General features: G+C 42.5%; 1 protein-coding gene across 3 annotated transcripts in view; it reads left to right on the top strand.

Annotated features, from left to right (window-relative positions):
• FNIP1 (folliculin interacting protein 1) overlaps positions 1 to 21,437 on the top strand; it is a 109,637-nt gene that overhangs the window by 17,913 nt on the left and 70,287 nt on the right. The window contains exon 1 of one of the 3 annotated variants that reach the window (XM_056854336.1): positions 20,522 to 20,666. The exons of the other annotated variants lie outside the window; for them this stretch is intronic. Within the exon in view, the coding sequence (XP_056710314.1) occupies positions 20,656 to 20,666 (11 nt within the window). The 5' untranslated portion in view covers positions 20,522 to 20,655. Of the gene's footprint in view, positions 1 to 20,521; positions 20,667 to 21,437 lie in introns of those variants that run through there. 3 annotated transcript variants of the gene reach the window in all.

Genomic DNA, 21,437 nt, shown 5'->3' with positions numbered 1-21,437 from the left:
AGGAGGGCCGAGTTTGGGGAAGGGAGGGACTTCAGTGCCATATGGTCCAATTGCTAAAACATCCATTTTCTCCAGGTGAACTGATCTCTATCAACTGGAGATCAGTTGTAAATAGCAGGAGATCTCCAGCTAGTACATGGAGGTTGGGAATCCTTCACATTGCTTATGTAAGTGTTTGGTCCTGCCAGTTGTCATTGCAGTGGGCATTGTCAGTCAGGATTGCTACAGGGAGTTCGTAAAAATGTCCATTTTCAATGCAACACCTTTCAATAAGGATCAGCTCAGCACTCAGAGCTGGCCTACTGATCCTTGCTTCTTGTAAGCAATGAGCCTTTTCCCCCAAGCTCAGAGTCGCAGACTAGCGTATGGGCTTGTTATTGTTGGGAACTACTGAGGTCCACGGCACATCTTGGATTCTCCCCCACCCCTGGTTATTTTCTTTACTAATACTGCCTACCCGTTTGCTGAGTTAGTGAGCAAGCCTTGTTCTGTTTAAGAACCACTTTAATAATTTGTTGAATTTGTACTTATTGATAGATGTATTTTATCGATGGATGTTTTAAGTGGTATTTATATATATTTATATTCTATGGTTTTACTGTTGCTCCCTGCCCTGAGCCTGGTCTTGGCCAGGTAGGGTGGGCTAGAACGAAACAACCAAACAAACAAATAAATAAATGTTCCCCATTCACTCTTACCAGAAGGCCATGCCTCTGATGGTACGCAAGCTCACATACCTATAACAGGATGTGAAGCAGAAGCTCCTTTTCAGTTGGAAAACATATTTCCAAGATTCCCCTTTTCTGATAAAAAAAATTGAAATAAAAAGTACTACTTTGCTCCAGCTTCAGAACGTTTGGAATGTGTTGCCGAACTCTTCTCCAAAACATGGGAGTTAATTTTGGTAGTCTCAGGATGGAAACAGGCCACACGCCATATGAATGGAGTTTAATGGCTGCATATTGCATGCAGTCTGCTTCTGTTTTAATGCCCTCTCCTTCCTGGAAGGGCCAACAACTATTTCAGCTTCTGCCAACTCTGTAGGCTTTTAATGATGCATTCATGTGTCATGATGAGACATCCAAACTATTAACCTTTAATTTAATGCTGCCACAAGCTCCTGTACCTTTCATTTTGTTCATCTGCAATTGCATACGTTTGATATATAGTAGCCAAGGAATGGGAGCCAAATCCTAGCAAGCTGCCACCTGTTCTAGGTGATTAATGAAGAAACTGAGGAGGATATAATAACATAAGTCCAAACTTCATCTGTAGCTTAACACTGTGACATTGTGCCAAACGCCATGACTGCATTCCCCTTCCCCCCTTCTCTTATGCTCTTGGATGAAGTGGGCTTCACTAAAACTCTTCAGTCACCCAACAGTCAAAGTCTTATTTTTTAAAACCGCTGGGTTGCAATTGCTACTGTTCAAGTTTTGCTGAAAGCCTGTATTTCTATAGTTTGTAGAGCTGTAGTGGGGCGTAACAGAACTGAAAGCCACTGACTTATTAGTGGTCTATTATTGCTCTGCAGGTTCCATTATGTGTATGTTTATGTGTGTGTTTATGTTCTCAGTCTTGTGTAGGGACCTCGGTTTATTGAGAGTTATGACTTTGGTCACAAGTGGTTATCATCTTTTTGTCTGAGATGTTAAAAACTTGTATGTAGTTTGGTTTGGGCCCACCATGCATTACATTAGGTTGTGATTATCATTCATAATTTTGTAGCAATTTAAGAAGTACCCTGATGTAGTATCAGTCATTCAATATTACTGTACTATAATCTGGAGAACACAACTTCCAGAGAAACCACATTCCTATGTGCAAAATCATTGGTTTTTATTGTACAAAACCTTTACACACAAATCTGCTGTTGGGGAGACAGTCCAAAACCAGCATGAGCTCATGTAGTGTAAAGGATCCAACAGAGAGTTCAGAGCAGTGATCTGGGAAGGTTCCACTCACATCTCACCTCACTGTGTTGCATGGAAGGTTCCTGTGATGCCGCCTGGCCGTCTCAAAAGCTGTACCTGCACATGAAATCTGAAGCAAATCTGGTGCTAGTAGGTTCTTTTCGAAAGGATCTGCCAGTTCTGTGACCCAAGTATGAGCTTTGCATGGTACAACATTGTTGTGATTCTGGCTTTGTTGCAGTGGCACACGATCACCGAATGCTGGGATCCATGGGTCCCATGTGAGTACAGCAGGAGAGAGCTTTTTAATGTACAGTTAAGATCCATATATTTGATTGAGACTCAAGTAAGATTGCAGCTGTACTTTGCAATCCAGCACACATAACATGTACACAACTCTTGGGTGTTGATAACTTTGTGCTATTAGTATTGTCACTGACTTCAGTTCATCTAGGAGTGTGCATTTTATTTATACGTGTGTATGTGGTATTCACCTTGGAGGAAATTAATTTTACTTCTGAATAGCTGCTGTCGTTAAGGAGCTATATCAGACTGGAGGTAAGCTATCACCAAAGGGATTCTTAATTATTTCTAATGACTTCTTAAAACAAACAGAACTGTTCTGATCTGCTTTGAGACTCAGAGGAAAAGGCAGACTATTAAGTACAGTTTTAAAAAAATATCCAGAATTCATGATCATTCATATTTACAAATAGTGGGAGTGAACTGCTGTGAATCTATGCACTGCAAGAAATTTGGTATATCATATAGAAAGCATACAGAGCAGGTGTGGTGGTTAGACTAGGACCAGGGAGGCCTCCTGATCCAAATCTCCACGGTTGCTAGGTCCCTCTTTGCCACCGGCGGGAGGCTTTTGGGGCGGAGCCCGAGGAGGGCGTGGTTTGGGGGACGGGAGGGACTTGAATGCCATAGAATCCAATTGCTAAAGCAGCCATTTTCTCCAGGGGAACTGATCTCTATCGGCTAGAGATCAGTTGTAATAGCAGGAGATCTCCAGCCCTACCACTCTGCCATGTTCACTGGGTGACCAGTCTCTGTCTCTCAACTTAATCTGCCTCTTAGGGTTGTTGTTTTAAAAACTGGAGGAGGGGCAGGTCCACGTATGCTGTCCTGAGCTGCTTCAGTGAAGGACAGGATAAGAATGTAATAAAGAATTCTGCTGTTTTCCTTGTGCATACCTGTGGCATTTAAAAGTAAACAGGGTTTTCACACTTCTGAAAATGGCTCTGATGAAAATAGAATGGATGTAAAATAAGCATTTTAATGAAATAGGGTTATTAAGTTTAAATGGATATAAAGAAGTATCCTACTAAGAATTTGAAAATAGTAGAATAATCAGTTTGGTTTCTAAGAATCCAAATCTGGATTCTAGATTATTCATGTAGCAAAAATGTTCTCCCTGTATAAAATATATTTCCGAAAATGGGAATCGTCCTCATTGGAATCGAAGGGGGGCGGGGCGGAAATGAATGCTTAATTTATGACTGATTGGGATGAGGTTTGTAGCTTTGAAACCATGAAAACGGGAGTGATTTCATTGCAATTTGTGGAAATACTCTCACTGTGTAATTACTGTGGTTTTACTGCATGTTTTACATACCTCATTTCTTGATGATCACTTGGAAGGTTCTGTGAGCATTCCCACAGGTAGAAGCGAATTAATGCTTGTGCTGCAGTCCAGAGAAGAGTACACACTTAGGAGAAAACACACCTCTAGTGCTCCTGGATCACTGCTTTCTATTTTCGTCACAGCAGTTCTCACAGCTGAGGAGACAGGCCTTAAAAAAGAAAAGAAATAGTTGAACAGTAGTTTGTCTATGGCAGGGAAGGAGCTGCCTGACAGAGTGTCAAGCTCTCTGACTGCATGTGTGGCTGTCGTCTGAATGCACAATGTCCCTTCTTTGAATCCCTGCGAAACCGAGGAAAAGGGAGCTATGTTACGTTGCATGATGTGCCCACAGGCATAGTGCTTCATAATATGATACAGACATAAGCAGATACACTTCTGGACTTCCTTTCTCTTTGGCTGTATGCCAGTAAAACACAGGCCCAGCTGCTATCATTACTTTGCCACTGGTTCCTTCCCAGGGTGAAGAATTAAGCGTGTGTCCATCATCGTGTTTCTCAGGTAGTTTATAACATGGGAGCTTAGACATACAGATGTACATGTGATGAGCCAGATCATATATTCTTTCACTTAAAGCTGTATGTGCAAAGCTCTCATGTCACACTCTGTATTATTTTATTATTTATTTAGTTTTATATCATTCTCCCCTCCACCACTTTATCTTTATAACAATACAGCTCTGGGGGGTAGGTTAGGCTGACCAATTGTGACAGGCTCAAAGTTACCTGGCCTGCAGAACAGGGATTCAGTCCTGGTTGTCCCAGGTCCCAGTCCACCATTAACCACTGCACTGGCTGTAGCCTACGTGACATTACGTGGAGTGATTTCAACGCCCATAGAGGTCAAGTGAGCACAAATGCACTGTAAGCTCTCTACTCCCATGTCATGGGGTGGGGGGTGGGGGCAGGACCAGCACACTCATGACGATTCCCCTTGTACATGTGTTGATTTTATGGTGTACAGTGTCATACCTAAAGGGTTACTAACTTCGGTCATGTCTAGAGAGCAACATTCTGCAGTCAAAATAGAAGTATTGTGGCACCTTACAAAGTGACACATTTATTGTAGCATACGTTTTTTTGTGAGCAAAAGCCCATTTAATGAGATGAAAGTGACAAACTTCATTCTTGTACCGGTAGGGAAGAGCACATACCCACTCCCTCATGGGAAGGAATGGAGCCATAGTTGAGTGTAGATGGCAGAATAAAATAATACATTAAGTATAATCCAGCTTTATGCCACTCTTCTCATAAATCCTCTCTTCATTTCTCTCCCTTTGAAACAGCTTCCCTCTGCTTTGTAACATCATACTAAAAAAAAAAAAAGTCCGAAGGAAACTTCCTTATCCCTAATTACCGAGTCCCCACATTTCCCCGTATCTCATGTGCCTGAAACCTTCCTTGCCCCACTCCCCCCCTTACGTTGTGTCTGGCAGCTTCATTGTTTGGTTCTGCTCATACCATGGGCTGCAGCTTATTAGCATCTTTATTGTGAAATAATTTTAAGTAACAAGCTGCTTTAACAGAACGAAGAGGTGTAGAAGAGCTATGTCAGAAAGGCCCCTTTTTAAAACGAGGGGGTGTGTGAAACTTCCTGGGGGGGGGGATGACAATTCATACAGTTCCTGCCTCAGAGTTCTTTCTCCCCCCCCCCTCCACCCATAATGCAGACATATCAATGGCTCCTTGTAGTGCCTCTGGTTTTCTTTCAGCTGTGCAGCCCTGCCAGCTGTTTCATTGGGGTTTCCTGTCTGCCCTCAAATGGCCAGGAAAGCCCTGTTAGTGTTCCGGAGCAGTGGGACAGGAAAACTGAATATCCTGCCTCTTTCTCTGAGAAGACAGAGTTGTTTTTATGTGAACACCTTCACATCTGCCGAGAGTAGATACCAGCAGTGCTAGAAACAGTTTATTCTGTTGCTCAGGAGACAGACTTGAAGAGGAAAAGACGTCCTTTTTCGAAGTCCTAGCCGCCTCAAGCAGCCGGCAGTATTGATGACATAGCTATGAGCAGGCTGTTACTCTTAATAGCAAAAGTGATGGTGGTGATTATATATGAAAATAATTTTATTCCAAAAAAGGCAATTGCTCTAGAAATTGCTCCACACACACACACAAAAAAAATCGCAGGTAGATGTGTTGGTCTGCTAGGAAAAAACAAGAAAAGCTGCAGCAATGTAATATCTTTTATCAGGCCCACGCCTGCAGTTTGTAGCAGATTTGTGACAGAATGCAGGAGATTTTGTAGACGTAGTTAGATCAATTGATGCAGAATGGGCCTGTAACTTTTTGACATTTGCCAATAATGTTTATGCCCAGTCTTCTTTAGGGTGATTAATATTATACCTTCACAAATACTGATATTGATCATAAATAATAGCAAAGGGTGAAATCTGGTCATTCTTTGAATGCACTTGATGTTACATCCCATAAGCAGAAATTTCATGGTGGGGAAGACCTAAGAGGACATTGGGAGGCCAAGTCAATGGGAAATAACAAAACTAACAAATACAGCAATGTGTTTAAGTTTTTGGGGCCTGGAATGTATCTGAGGACTGCTGGCCTGTATAGGTGAAATTGTCCTGGGCTTGTGGGGAGATCGCCTTCACAATTTAAGCTAAGAAAGATGGCTGGGACTCATCATGCTAATTAGAGGTAGGTGGAATGAAGACCACATTTGTGAATCCCTGACAGCAGGGACCAGATACGACCTATAACACACACTGAAATAAATGTGTGTAGTAGGGTATGACTCTGTTAAGGATTGCCCTATTAGACATTGTGTATATTTTCTTTTAGCAGAAATTAATTTTGACAGCTTCATACTCATGGACATTTCACTTCACAATCCCATCTCTTGAGTGTCTCTTGGTTTTTTATCCTGAAAATACATGATTGAATTTATTGGATTATATATAGGTGTCAGGGGCACAAGGACAGATCCAGCTATTGTAATAAGAAGCCTGATGCTCTTATTTGCATTTATTAACTATATATTTTTACTTTTTTTTTATTCATTAAAACATGCATACCCTGCCTTTCCTTGTGGTTCAGGGTGGCTAAATGATGCCAAAAACACAGGGCTGATTCTGAAATCTGCAGTCCTGTATTTAGTGATCTCTTCTTTCCCTGAATAATACAATATATTTGTGTGTTTCTTTACTTTTTGTGAGGTAGATGGAAGCATGCATTTCCTTGCCTGTGATGTTGGACTGGCAACTGATGAAAGATGAGTGGTGGTGGCAGGCAGGTGATGGCATCACATCGCTTCTGGGGAAAACCTGGAAGTGACGTCACACCCTTCTAGGAATTGCTGGAAACCCTATGGTAAAACTCTGTGCCACAACAGCCCAGTTGCAACTGTTGCAAAAAAACTGGACACTTTACCAAAATATGCTGTAGCAACTACTACCAAAATATGCTGTAGCAACTACTTTGAACAAAAGAACATACTGTCAAAGTGGACGGAATCAGTTGCAGGAAAAAAATTATGTGCACTATAAAGGTATCTGCTGAAGCCTCAGAAAAGTCTGAGTATTGAATGAATGCAGGATACTGTCAGCAGTCTCTGTATTGTCTGATTTAATCTATTTATGTTACTTTAAAAATGTGCCACTTACTGAACCCAAATTACACTTGGTATGCTATTTTTTTAAAAGCAGATCCCTATATGTGGCTGTCTGAGTTTTGATGTATGTTCTGTATCTTTAGAATTCTACATTGTCCCTAATGGCACTCTTACCCTTGGTAGGGATTTTTTTACTGCATTAAATCTTAAGTTAGTTGATGGACACGTTGATCCTTCTCAGACCAGCACTGCTACATTGCAAACACCAGTCTCAGCTGTGACTGAAGATAAACTTGGCTGTCTACAGGAGTTTGTTCTCAAGGTGAAAATGCAACATAATGTAACACATGTACCACAGAAGTCATGGTGTTTACCATCCACACTCAGCAGATAGGTTATATCAGAAAAGCTTTAGAAACTAGTACAGAAAGACATCAAAGAACAACTTGGTTCATATAAATTGGTTTCACCAATAGTGGTAGTATAAAAGAAGGATGGAGACATTCACCTTGGTGTGGATTTTAGAGAACCAAGCAAAGCCATTGTGATTGCCAGCCATCCACTTCCACACAAAGAAGTATTTGCAGAACCCTAGAGCAAAAATGTTTATCCTTGATTGTTAGCGTTCATTTTACCAGGGGGTACTGCATAAAGGTAACAGAAACCTTACAGCCTATAGTACACATGATGCACTGTTTTGTTTTAAACAGGTCCCATTTGGAGTTTGCTTCTACTCCCAACACCTCCCAAATAATGATGCCTCTAGTCCTCAAGTCCCTGCATGGAGTTCAGTGTTATATGGATGATAGTATTGTATTTGGTCATGAAAATAGCCTGCAATGTGTACTAAAATGTGTAAGTGAAACAGGCTTGAGACTCAACTTGGCCAAATGCAGGCAAATAAAAAAATTATTCTTGGGACATACAATTCCATCAGCTGGCCTGCAAATGATCCAGACTATGTTGTAGAAGTTTCACAAGCACCTCCTCCAACTGATTTACAGACATTTCATTCCTTCTTGGGTCACAGTACACAAAATTCAAACAGTTATGCATGTTTTCAAATCTCATACAGGCTTTCTTTTGGACAGAAACAAAAAAAGATAGTGCAAGTGTTTGTCCAGTAGAACATATTGCTTCTGTGAGAGGAAGGCTCCCATTAGCAGCATAGGATCCAACCCTAAAGAAAACTAGTTCAGTTTAAATGTACATTATCAGTATTACATTGTCATTAACCAAGCAAACCAAGAATTGAAATAAGAGTCCTTTTAGACAAGAGAATCTTATACGGCTCAAGCAAATTTCGCAATCCTTTCACAAGTACAAAGGAGTGTGGCCTTTATATTTTGGGACTGTATTTCCTTCTTTTGCACTGCTAATACAGTAAACTGGCAGAACAGGCATTGCCATTCCTTTGAGGTTAGACCTTGCATCCTTGTTTGCTCACATCTCCTCTGGGTCTCATGACTGAATGAATCAACACCTAATGAAGTAGTCACATGAGGGACACAGTCAAACAGGACTCATATACTGATTATTGTGAATCTTGGAGACACCCTGCTTTGTGTGTGAAGGCTTGGGTGTTAACCAAATGATGCCTTTTTTTCTCTTTCTCTCTTCGGCTCCAGCCCTTTTAATCAGCTTGGGGGGAAGGGGTGGGGAATAAATGAAGGTTAATCTAGCAATGCTAGAAAAATCCAGACTATTGGTGGTGTTCTGTTGTGTTTTCAAGACCTTTTTAAGTCACTTTAAGAACACTTCCAAGTATAAAAAAGGACACCCAATCCAACATTTCCATAAATTATGTGCTCATGGATCACTTCCACGAGCATCAAATGTTCTGTCAAGAGTTATTATTCTTATGTTCAGCTGTTCCTGAAAACCATTAATGGTTGAGTCCGGTCATACATCTGGTTTTTATTTTCTTTTTCTTCAGCATTTACCTTCCAGATTTACGCCCCACATTATTTTCAAGATGGGTTACAGACAGAATATTAAAGAAGTACAAAAGGGGGCAACTACTTAACAGCCATTGAACCTTTGCCTGGTGGCAGATGCCAGACTGTCTTTCCCTAGACAACAGTTATTGGATCAAAGTATTGCTTTCTAGAGGGGGTGAGGGGAAACGAAATCCCTGCGGCTGCTCATTTCCTGGCCAATGGGTGGGACCAGGTGGAAATGGTGTGCTGTCTGTGTGGGAGGTAGTGCAACTCTCAGTAGCCTTAGGTAGATGCTAGAATGCCCTTCGGTTCATATCTGCACAATTTATGTAAAATGTATGTGGCCCATGAGCCCAGTGGAGACCATTTCTTTTCGTACCTTTCTGTTGAAGCCCTGTTCATAGTCTTGCTGGCCATACTGTTGGAGTGGTGATATTGGATTAGAATTAAATACTATGGTGCTAGTATATTTTGAGAGAGCCCCGTGACACAGAGTGGTAAGCTGCAATCAAAAGCTCTGCTCACGACCTGAGTTCGATCCCGATGGAAGTCGGTTTCAGGTAGCCGGCTCAAGGTTTATTCAGCCTTCCAGCCTTCCGAGGTCGGTCAAATGAGTATCCAGCTTGCTGGAGGTAAAGTGTAGATGACTGGGGAAGGCAATGGCAACCCACCCCGTAAACATGGTCTGCCTAGTAAGCATTGGGATCTGATGTCACCCCATGGGTCAGTGCTTGCACAGGGGACTGCCTTTACCTTTTAGTATATTTTGAGAGCTCAGGTGAAAGGAATTGCTGAGTGTGGATTTCTCTGCAGCATTCCATCTACCTGCCTTTCTCCCCACTCCTCAATAACATGGTGATTCAGACGCTTTCACTTGCTGCATGGCATCTGTAACTATGTATGTTAGGGTCTGCAGGTTCTGACTGTGAAGTTAATTCCAGTGCTGTCCTTCTGTAGCTGTTTGGTGAAGAACAGAGATAGAAATGTTAGGTTTAAGCAGATGACCAGGGTTTTTATTGTAATCTTTCTATTATTATCATTGTAACTTGCCTTGAATCTGGTTTGGTTTGGGAGGTGGGTTAAAAGTGTCCCTATAAGTAGGGCTGTCGATTCGGTTCCATCCGAACTGGAAAACAGCCGAATTTCACCCAATCCAGTGGTTTTCAGTTCAGATGGAGCCGAACTGCAGAACGGTGGGAAACCGCGGTCCCGAACACGGCAAGTTCAGGGGACCGCGGAAGCAAGCAAGCTTGCCTTCCAGAGAGCTCAACCCGGCGGGGGACAGGATCGCCTTCCCTTTCCCCCCAATCTCCCCCCCCCAATCTCCCGGGCGATCCTGGCCCCGGGATCACCTTCCCTGCCCCCCAATCTCCCCCCAATCTCTGCGGAGCAGTTTAAAGCCCCCCAGCCCTGGCAGCGCAGAGCAGTTTAAAGCCCCCCGCCCCGCTTCCCAAGGCTCCCAGGAAAACGGGCGGGGGGGTCTTTAAGCTGATCCGCTCTGCCAGCCATGGCAGATCAGTTTAAAGACCCGCCCGCTTTCCTGGGAGCCCCGGGAAGGCGGGCGGGTGGGTCTTTGAACTGCTCCGCGCTGCCATGGGTGGCAGTGCGGCTCACTTTAAAGAGTCACCCACCCACTTTCCTGGGAGCCCCGGGAAGGCGGGCAGGTGGGTCTTGGCAGCGCAGATCTGTATAAAGAGCTACCCGCCCGCCTTCCCGGGGCTCCCGGGAAAGCGAGCGGGTAGCTCTTTAAAGTGATCCACGCTGCCAACTTTATTGGGCCGAATTTATTCAGGAATGTGGAATTCCAAGCCGAATTCCACGGATCCGAATCGGGGGAGTTCGGACTTTCCCGGATCAAAACGGGCCGGATTTTGGCGAATCCGAATTTTACCGGATTTTTTTTTCAACAGCCCTACTTATAAGAATAAAAATAAATATCAGACAACTGCTTCGCAGCATGCTTAGAAGTGCTGCACAGTAAGTTGACATAAATCAACAAGCTCCTTCCATCTTGTACCAGTTTTGATTACAAAAAACTTAAAGATTGAACTTTCTGAATTGATATTTAATGCTAGCAAAGTGTTTTTTGTTTTGTTTCAGGGAATACCTTGTTTGCCTTTACGTCTAACAGTAATAATATAGGAATCATTTGAAATTTTCAGAAAACTGATGAGATTTTTTTTTCATTCTTAACTACAGCATTTACACTCCAGCGTTTACACTTGCATTGAGGTTTTGGTAATGTGCAAAGTTACTTGTGGGGGTGGAAAGTGCCACCAAGTTGCACCCAGCTTTTGGTGACCCTGCAGGATTTTCAAGGCAAGAGACATTAGAGGTGGTTTGCCATTGCCTCTCTCTGTGTAGAGACCCTGGACTTCCTTGGTGGTCTCCCATCCAAGTACTAACCAGGGCCGACCCTGCTTAGCTTCTGTGACCTAATGAGATTGAGGTAGCCTGGGCCATATAGGTAAAGTTGCCAGCTCCATGTTGGGAAATACCTGTAGATTTTGGAGGTGGAATCTGAGGGGAGTGGGGTTCGGGGATGGGGAGGGACTTCAATAGAATATAATACCATAGAGTTCACCTTCCAAAGTGGCCATATTCTCCAGGTGAACTGATCTCTGTCACCTGGAGATAAATTGTAACAGCGGGAGATCTGCAGCTACCACCTGGAGGTTGGCAACCCTATTTACAGGTCATGGCACAGTTTACATTTATTTAATAAATACTAATCAATGAAGCTAATACGCTAGTTAACTGGAAATGAGTCATTTTTTTAAAAGCATTTTTAAAACCAGTGATTTTAGGTAAACCATATTGTTATTATTCTTAATGGCATTATATTTTGCCTGCCCTGAAGTAGTGGATGAAATATAATAGCAGTATCATATTTTATGTTTCTAACAGTGTCACCTTACCAACACTCTGTAACAATCGCTTTCCTGATATGACTGACAAATACTTGTCTGGAGATTGATTTGCTGCTCAATTATCACCCAGTCACGAGTACAGTCTCTTTAATCAATTATATGGGTAGGGATTACAGCCAAGGAGTGCTCGCAGCTTTCCATTAAGCCGTATCGCTTTCACAGGCAAAGCAGTTTTCCACAGAAGACTTGCCTAGTGAGTGCTGTAGGGTGTGTAAATTATCTCTCTAAACAGGTTGCTTCCTCAATTATGGCAACCTCTGCCATATGCTGGGCTCCAGGGGTGTGTTCATGTTGGTCTTTTATGGTGTTTTACATTGAAACACTTAAAAACCTGTTAACGCAATGGCAGATTTTGCACCCGGGGGAAAGAGGAGCAAGTTCTACATGTGGCCACAGAGTGGCACTCTGAGGGAAGCATACCAGCAAAGCATCTTTCCTCACAACATAAGGTACCTTTATATACTTTACTTTGACGCAGTGATTTGGGGGGGGGGGAGCTTTGAGCCCAAAGGTGTTAATTTTAAACATCTTTTGAGTTCGCATCACCTTTCTTAGGTTTCAAATGCTTTGTTTTGGAGAACTATGCAATACTTTTTAAAAAATCATTTGAGCATTTACTAGTTTATTACAACCCTTGAAGCCTTTTTAGGAAGAAAACTAACAAGGGCTGACAAATGCATCCTAGGAAACAACCAGAGTAGCCACCTAGCCTGGTATTTTTACTTCGGGAGATGTAGTACTTCGTCAAACTAAGCTTCTGAGTTTCCTACATCTGCTGCCTACTGCTTGCCCTGTTTGAATTCCAAGGCTAATACCTATAAGTAATTTTACCAGTTGTTGTTCACCTTTTTTTTTAATAGCACACCTCTTCTTGACTTATGGACCCTGTGCAAACTTTAAAGTGGCTAGAGCAGGGGTCCCCAACTTTTTGACTCCGTGGACACCTTTGGAATTCTAATACAGGGCAGTGGGCACAATCACAAAATGGCTGCCACAGGAGGTGGAGCCAGTTCCAGTATGGTTGCTGCAGGAGAACCACAAATGTTAAGGAGTGAGGTTAGTGAAATTCTACGCAATAGTACATTTCAGGCAGAAGCCCTGTATAGCAGGATGCCTTTTAATTTGCCCAGCCAATCAGAAAGCCCTGCTGGGCAAATGCTTCATCTAGCCCATCCCACTTTCTAAAAGCACTTGGTGGGCTCCAGGAAAGGGTCAGTGGGTGCCATGACACCCATAGGCATCATGTTGTAGGCCCCTGGGCTAGAACATACTTGGATACAGAAAAAACATTTGTATTCAGAACTGCTTTGGACCACCATGGAGAGTGAGAAAGGTGGGGTAGAATAATTCTTAATTAAGGGCTCATGCATACTTTTTGTGGGAGTCTTTGTCTAGTACAGGGGTCGGCAAACTCATTAGTCAAAAGAGCCAAATATCAACAGTACAACGATTGAGATTTCTTTTGAGAGCCAAATTTCTTAAACTTAAACTATATAGGTAGGTACACTGTTTATTAACTTAATAAACTTTAATTAAAGTTTTAAGTCTTAATTAAACTATAGGTACACTGAATAAAACTTGATATCATACTTAATAGTGATCTTATTTATTGATAAAAATTAAATTGTAAGTCCCTGCCATTTCCCCCTCCCCATCCGGAGTCTTCGTCTGGAGGCCTGGTCTACCGCCATAAAAGCCTATTGGTAGACCTGGCCTCCGGCTGAGTCCCATTGGGAGGCCAGGTCTACCCATTGGCTTTCTTGGCAGTAGACCTGGCCTCCGGAGGCCCTTAGACGCCAGTTGGTAGACCTGGACTCTGAAGGGGGACTTTTTCCCCCTCCTCGGAGTCCAGGTCTACCGCCAAGAAAGCCAGTGGGTAGATGGCCTCCCAATGGGACTCAGCCGGAGGCCAGGTCTACCAAAGGAAGCCCAACAGCGGATAGGCGGGGGGGCAGGAACCGCTGAGCCGCCCGCCCAGCAATCGCGCTGCTAGAGGGGAGGGGAGGCTTTAGCCTCCCAACCATTGAGGGCAAGGGGAAGGGGGACCCGGCCATTCTCCATGGCGTGGGGGGGGGAGAGACAGCACGCCCGCTCGCCCGCTCTCTCTCTCTTTCTCAGGCACGCTGGCTACGCAGCCCGGCTGCCGGCGCAAGTGGGCGCAAGAGCAGGGGCTCCGAACCAAGTTCGGAGAGCCACACTCAACGGGCCAAAGAGCCGCATGCGGCTCTGGAGCCGCAGTTTTGAGACCCCTGGTCTAGTACACATTATTACGCATGTCTGCAAGCACAAGTATCACACCAGCTGAAGCGTGCACATCTGCTGTCACATGCAGTCTCATTTTGTATACCAGCGCATTTTGTATACCAGCGCAAATGCATACCAAAGCACAAGGGCTTTAAAAAAAATCTTTCCAGGCCCACAAAGCAGTATGGGAAGGGATTTAAGCTCAGTTGTTAGTGCTGCTTGGATCAGGTTGCTTGTTGGAGGCCTTTTCCAGCTGCTTCAGTCAACCTGGAGTCTGTTGACTTCATTCTGGCAACCGTGTTTCCCAACACGGGCTCTGCTTTTGTAATAGTCCATCCACAAGGAGCTGGATTTTAATGGTAGAAAATATTATTTGTGCATGTCGGTAGGTTCAGACTATGACAACTGAAGGAACTTGGTTGGAGAGAAACACAGAGCCGTAGAGCTGGTTTGGAAGGAGCTTCACTGTATTGCTTTAAAATGGGGAACCACTAGTGTTGCCAACCTCCAGGTAGTGGCTGGAAATCTTCTATTACAACTGATTGCCAGCCAATAGAGATCAGTTCACCTGGAGAAAATGGCCACTTTGGCAACTGGACTCTATGGCACTGAGGTCCCTCCCCTCCCCAAACCCTGCTCTCTTCAGGCTCCGCCCCAAAAACCGCCCGCTGGTGGCAAAGAGAGACCTGGCAACCCTAGGTTGCCAAAGCGGCCATTTCCTCAAGGGGAACTGATCTCTATCGGCTGGAGATCAGTTGTAATAGCAGGAGATCTCCAGCTAGTACCTGGAGGTTCCAACAAAAATAAACATCTCTGTACTGTTACCATAGGTTAGGAAATTAGTACAAGAATATGCTGGAATATCTGCAAAAACAGTTTGTATTGGAAAACCAAACAAACAACAACACATGCTATATACAGAAGTGACAATTCACATCACTGAAGTTCTATGTACATAAATTGCCATAATCATATACAGCAATCTAGGTATATATGGTGAAATGTAACAAATTTTTTTTGTAATACTAGTAATTGATTATTGTATGGATAGTTTAGAACATTGTGTATTGTGTACTTTTGTGTAGATGTGGGACTGAAGAAGACTCCGAAACGATCGTATCCCAGCACTTCACCTTGTTCTTTAGTAACATGAACATCCATTGAACATCTACCTGCATTTAGGATACAAAAAAATTATATGCCTAGATTGCTGTATATGCTTATGGAAATGTATGTACTGTACATAGAACTTCACTGATGTGAATTGTCGCTTCTGTATATAGCGCTTGTTGTTGTTGTTTGTTTGGTTTTCCAATACAAACTGTTTTTGCAGATATTCCAGCATATTCTTGTACTAAGTACCTGGAGGCTGGCAGCCCTAACCGGTGGCAATAGTCTCTGTTATTCTCATGTGAAGTGATCTTAGTGGTTGTATGAAAAGTAGTTTGTGCAAGTGTGCAGGAGATATGTAAATATCCCTTTGCTAAGGCCGTGATACTGTCTGAAATAATGCAAAGACAAAAATCGAAGAGGGGCATAGGATTTTATCTGCTGCATCATATCAAGCCCATCATGAGTTACACTTTGCCACAAGTCTTCTGAGGGCAGCAGCCATTGCTGCAGCCCAATGCTGCAAATATTTTGTGTCAATGTAAGTCTCGATGAATAGAACAGGATTTGCTCTCAGGTGAGTGTATGCATAGAATTGCAGTTGCAGAGAAATGCAACACCTGGCAGTGTTACAGTGGTCTTGCATGTCAGATATAATGAAACAGAATAATGAAAGCTGTGGTTCTTAGGAAGATACTTGAAAGAAAGCCACCAGAACTGCATGTAAAACTAATTGTGTGTTGAAGGAAAGTGAATGTGCTTTTTGCAAATGTCGTGTAGCTTATCAAAATGTGACCTTGAGAGACACAAGGTATCCCTCTTATGATCTCTAATTAACCCTCGTATTAATTAAAGAGCTCTAGTCCCCCCCCCCACCTTCCAAGACCTTTCCGTTAAATGCACACAATACTGCACCATCCACACTTCCATTTTAATAGCTCTGGGGAAAGACTGTCCAGCTATCTGAGTAGCTGGGGGTGCACAATAAAATAACTGTTTCGCTTGGGGAAAAATGCCCCGTTGTTTTGCAGTACCAGTTGGTATTATGTAGGCTTGTTTGGTGTCTATTTATAATAGACTGCAATTGGGAATGGGATACAAAACAAACATTGGTGTATCAGTGTAGTTTAACTGTGCATTGGCTTCTTACTTGCCTTGTTTATTTTGACTATAGCTATCCTTAACTTGTTTGTTCAGCATTAAGCTGACACCTTTTGTATCTTCCATCATGTCCATCAGAATTCACTTGGATGCAGTATGGATTGTAGGGAAAGGCTTTTCTTAAAATTACTTATCACATTTCATGATATTGCTTTCTTGAGGTTTTCAGCCTGTTGTATGACACTTCGCTGTAAACCTCTGTTTCCACACAACTTCCATTGAGTTTGGTGGCGGGAGTCTTAAGTGGGGAGAATAAGGAGCCAGCTATGTGTTAAAAGTTGTATATTTAATTACTTTGCAAAAATTAGTATATTTTATTTGTGCATTCAGCTGTCGGATAGTTTGCCTAACCGGATCACAATAATGCATTGCATCAGGTATGCAGGCTGTTGAAAGAAATCTACTGTGCTGCAAGCATAAATAGTTGTTTTACTATGAGGAAAGCTCATGGCCTCTTTGGCTCTGAGTAATTTCATGAAAAATATTCTGTTTAACCTGGATGGCCAGTGTGAGACTCAAACTCATGGCCTTGACGTTAACCTGAGCAAGCTGGCCAAGAAGACGTGGGGAAATGTAACTCTAATTTCTAGGAATGTGGGTTAGCAATTAAAATTTAAAATGGCCTGTTCTTATGTTAGATTATATTTAAAATAAAAATTAAATTAAACTGAAGTTTAAAAAAGAAGCAGCAGCAGCTAATGCTATACTGCAATGTCTAAACAACAGGACAAGCTCATTGATGTATAGGGTTGCCAGGTCCCTCATCGGAGGGAAGTTTTTGGGGTGGAGCCTAAGGAGGGCAGGGTTTGGGGAGGGGAGGGACTTCAGTGCCATAGAGTCCAATTGCCAAAGCGGCCATTTTCTCCAGGTGAACTGATCTCTATTGGCTGGAGATCAGTTGTAATAGCAGGAGATCTCCAGCTAGTACCTGGAGATTGGCAACCCTCTTGAGATAGCAGATTAAGGTATCTTACAGGAAAGGTCTCAGAACACAAATCAAGTACTGCAGTTTGTTGGAGAGTCTCACCTGCTTGCTTTCTACTTTTCGTTGCTCTGTTTACATTTATGAGGCTAGCCTTTATTTCCTGTGGCTTTAGTGGAAATCCAGTCACGTATTTTCCTGATCACTTACTAGACAGCTATTGTGTCTTGGTTTTAAAAGCTCTTTTATGTGCTGGTAGTTTTGAATGAGGTAATATGGAAAGTTACTCCTGTAAATAAATATTTACATAATACATTGGTGTCACTAACTTCTCCCCATTACATTGCTCAAGAGAAAAGGTCACTTTTGACATCACTAATCTTTTTGAGCTCAAGTAGTATACTTCCATATGGCAGCATTTCATTTCGACAGTGTGGGCATACGTAGTCTGTGTTACATTCCATATACTAACGCTGGCCATAATCCAGCCAAAATTAAAAGAGTAATTGTAGTTGCACCAATCCCCATCTAATTTTGGTAAGGTCATGCTCATGAGAAGATAAAGTAACAACCAAATCCACCTGGGCTACCCCCATTGTGAGCACACTAAGAATTCATACACTAAAATTTGAAGCAGACTTTTGAGCTTCCTCCTACAAATATATTTTATTGATATGAAGAATTCCAGTTATTGTTATCTGAACGGAAATTAATCAAACATAGAAGTGATTGGTCAATCAATTTTTGCTGTTAAACTGGATTAAGTTTAAGTGCAGTCATCAGAAACCACTGAGAACAACAGTTTCCAGTTCTAATGTTGTTGTTGTTTTTGGCATGCATTAAAAATATTTCATACATGGCACATAGGACAAGGCAATAATAAAGGTCAAGAATATTGTCTGAGTCCCAGAATTCCACATGTCATCTTGTCCTGTGAGAGTAACTTGTGTTTCCCCCCCCCTTCAAGTGCAGATAAGTACCTCCTTACCACCTGCATAACTGATTCAGAAAATCCCTTTAGTTTCAATAGTAATTTGCCTTGCAGGATGAGGAGGGAGAGGTCCCTGTTTGAAAACCCCCAGGTCCAAAGCCCTTTTTTTTTGGGGGGGGGGGTTATGCAGCTAACTATATAATTTTTAGAATCCTGCACATCTATTTGCACACATTTGGTGTTCTTCAGTGGAACTCAACAAATAGATTAGGAAATCCTCTGGGGGGAATCATAAGACTTCAGTGCTCTGTGAAATGGCACAGTCCATACACAGAGAGTTCTCAGATGGAAAATTACTGTTGAGGCTATAGTAATCTATGGGGCCCCAGAAAGACTATTTAATAGGCTGTATGAAATTAAGCATGAACGTTTCACAGAAACTTTTGATAGTTTACAAACTAGATTTATAGAGAACCAAGAATCATATCTCCCCCCCCCCACAAATAAAGGACAATATTTTAACACATGACCAACAAGGATAAATCTGTCCAAAAGTTTAAGCAAGGCTTACAGAACTTCATAGTTTCTTTTTTTGAGATGTAATTTTTTTATATTATTGCATTTTAAAAAGACAGTACTGAAACAAATGATTAACTTTCCTTCTCCAAGTGCAATACTAAACTTTTAAAAAAAGATGCAGTGATCTTTTTTTGAAAATCACCCTAATGAACTGTATGGACTTGAATTCCCTGAATTATTTCCCCCCCCCCCCATTTACTTATTCCATAATATATATTGTAATTACAGTAAAAGTTACACTCACGCTAAAACAACACAAGAGGTTGGGGGGAAAGATAGAACACAGCCAGGAGAGTGCGCTGGAGTTTTTTTCCAGCAGTTTGTACTTTACTCTTCCTCCAAGATCATAAAACATACCCTACAAGATTACTTTTATAACCAAATTTCTCTTATCAGCTCCATCCAAATTGGTGCATTGCCCCAAGAGCAGTTACACAATCATGTTTACAGGAGCTAGCCAGGGGTGGTAAGCAGTATAATTGCCATCCAATAGTCTTTGGAGTTTCTGGGGTTTCACTTGTAATATTAATGAGCCTTTCCAGAGCTCACAGTGCCTCCTTTGTTCATACAGAAGATCTGTGCTAGGGAGAACTGGAGGGTGAAGATTTCAGGGGGTTGTGCAGGGAAAATGCTAAAGTAGCCCATTTTTCTTCCATTCAAACTTGCTGGAGTTTGTGCAGTCCGGAGCTGTCTCATTAAATTGGCCTAATCACAAACATTATTCCTCTTCTTTTTGCGGTGCAATAAACCAGGCACCCAAACAAGACCTCGACACAGTTAAACGGCTAATGGCCTTATTTTCGTGGTGAAATCTGTATGCATGCATGCAAGGCGGAGAGCTGGGATTGGCTGGCAAGCTCATTGCAGATCCAGGTGGCATATACTGACAGCTCTGGGTCACATGACGGCGATTAGGGCTTGCTTTTCCACTCCTCTGGCTGAGCTTGTCAGCAAGGGTTGAACACAGGCATCTTCCGCTCCCAAGAATGTAGAAAATGAAAGGAGGGAGGTCGCTGGAGAGGAGGAGGCTGCTTTGTTGTCTTTTCCCCTTCGATCAGTCTGAATTCCCGACAAACGTGGACTATGGAGTTGCGGGATTGCAGCCGCAGCTGCCAGGGGACCGTGGTCATGAGGCTCAGCCCGTATCGGTTTCGCTAAAGGAGGAGGCTAGGTTTAACTGGCATGTACAGTCTACATTGGCTGCCAAAGGGGCACTTAGCCTGCTGGTGAATTAGATTGATCTTCTGTCCTCTGCAGTAATACACTTGAGGAGACAAAGGAAGTAGAGGGGAGGGGGCAATCAGAGAATGTTTGCTGTAGTAAAAATTCTGGGCTGAGCAACAGAATGGAAAGTCAGGCTTTCTGTTATGAAAGCGTGGGGCTGCATCTAACCATGGATCCTTGCGGAAGAGCCCGTGTTCTGCTTCAGATCCCTGCTTTTTTTTCCTTGAAGGGTTGTGTTTTTTGGGGGTAAGCCTGCCTCAGGCACGAAGCTTTCCTCCTCTCTTTTTTCTCTCTCTTTCCTTTTTGGTGCTACAGCATGGAACGTCTTTTGTTTCAGTTAAATTCAGACCTCTGGATCTGTCACCTGACAGTCTTGTGGCTCTGGATGAATGTGGTTCACTGCTATTATTAACCTGGGTTGGCAGCTGGTCCTCCTAACAGGAGTGTTCACAGAGATTCCGAAAAGTGGTGCTTGTTCAAGGGACAAAGATGCTTCCCAGGTATGAATACCAAGCTTTCAGTATTCTTTTATAAGGAGCCTGGTAAATAGCCTAAGCATAATTTTGCTGCCGTATCATTTTATTGTGTGGAAGTAACGATGGACTTTATCGTGTTTCCTTTTAAAGAAGCTTTATTATTGTAGCTCTATTTTAAAATTAACTTTGTTTAATCTCCTGTAGTTTTTCCTAAGGCGTTTTATTTCTGTGATGAACGACGATGGTGCCAGTGCCTAAGATGCTAGTGGTTGTAACCTTGATGAATTAATCTTGTTTAGGTGGGAGGGACTTCCTGCATAATAAGGATTATTTCTTAAAATAATCAATGAAAGTTTCTGTGCTTCTGTAAATTTAACAGGTGCTTTTTTGGGGATGACATACTTCCTAGTTCATCGTTAGAGTTTTTAGGGCACATCAGTTTCAATAGCAGTGTTTTAAGCACACAACTCCCTGGTTGTAATCAATGGGATTTGAAAGTACTACATTAAAATTTGCTGAGTTATGCCAAATCTAAAGTGGATTTGATGCTTTTTTAAGGGGTTAGGATTAATGGAAGAACTTGAGTTTAGGGCTAGGAAAGAAAAAAAATTGTCGGTCTGTTAGATTGAGTAGGATCTGACTTCAAGCCTAATAGAGAAGCAGAGGCAAGAGACTAACAGGTGGATGATAAAACAAAGTCCCCAGAACTCTAGAAATCCAGTAGAAATTAGGCATATGGGAGCCCAGAGGTGGAATGAAGTGTGCCCTTATTATGTATTATTCTTCTCCATGTGA

Source organism: Euleptes europaea, chromosome 1 (genome assembly GCF_029931775.1).
Source record: "Euleptes europaea isolate rEulEur1 chromosome 1, rEulEur1.hap1, whole genome shotgun sequence".
Taxonomy (NCBI): Eukaryota; Metazoa; Chordata; class Lepidosauria; order Squamata; family Sphaerodactylidae; genus Euleptes; species Euleptes europaea.
Note: the sequence above shows the minus strand (reverse complement) of the source record. Positions and strands in the feature narration are given on the sequence as shown.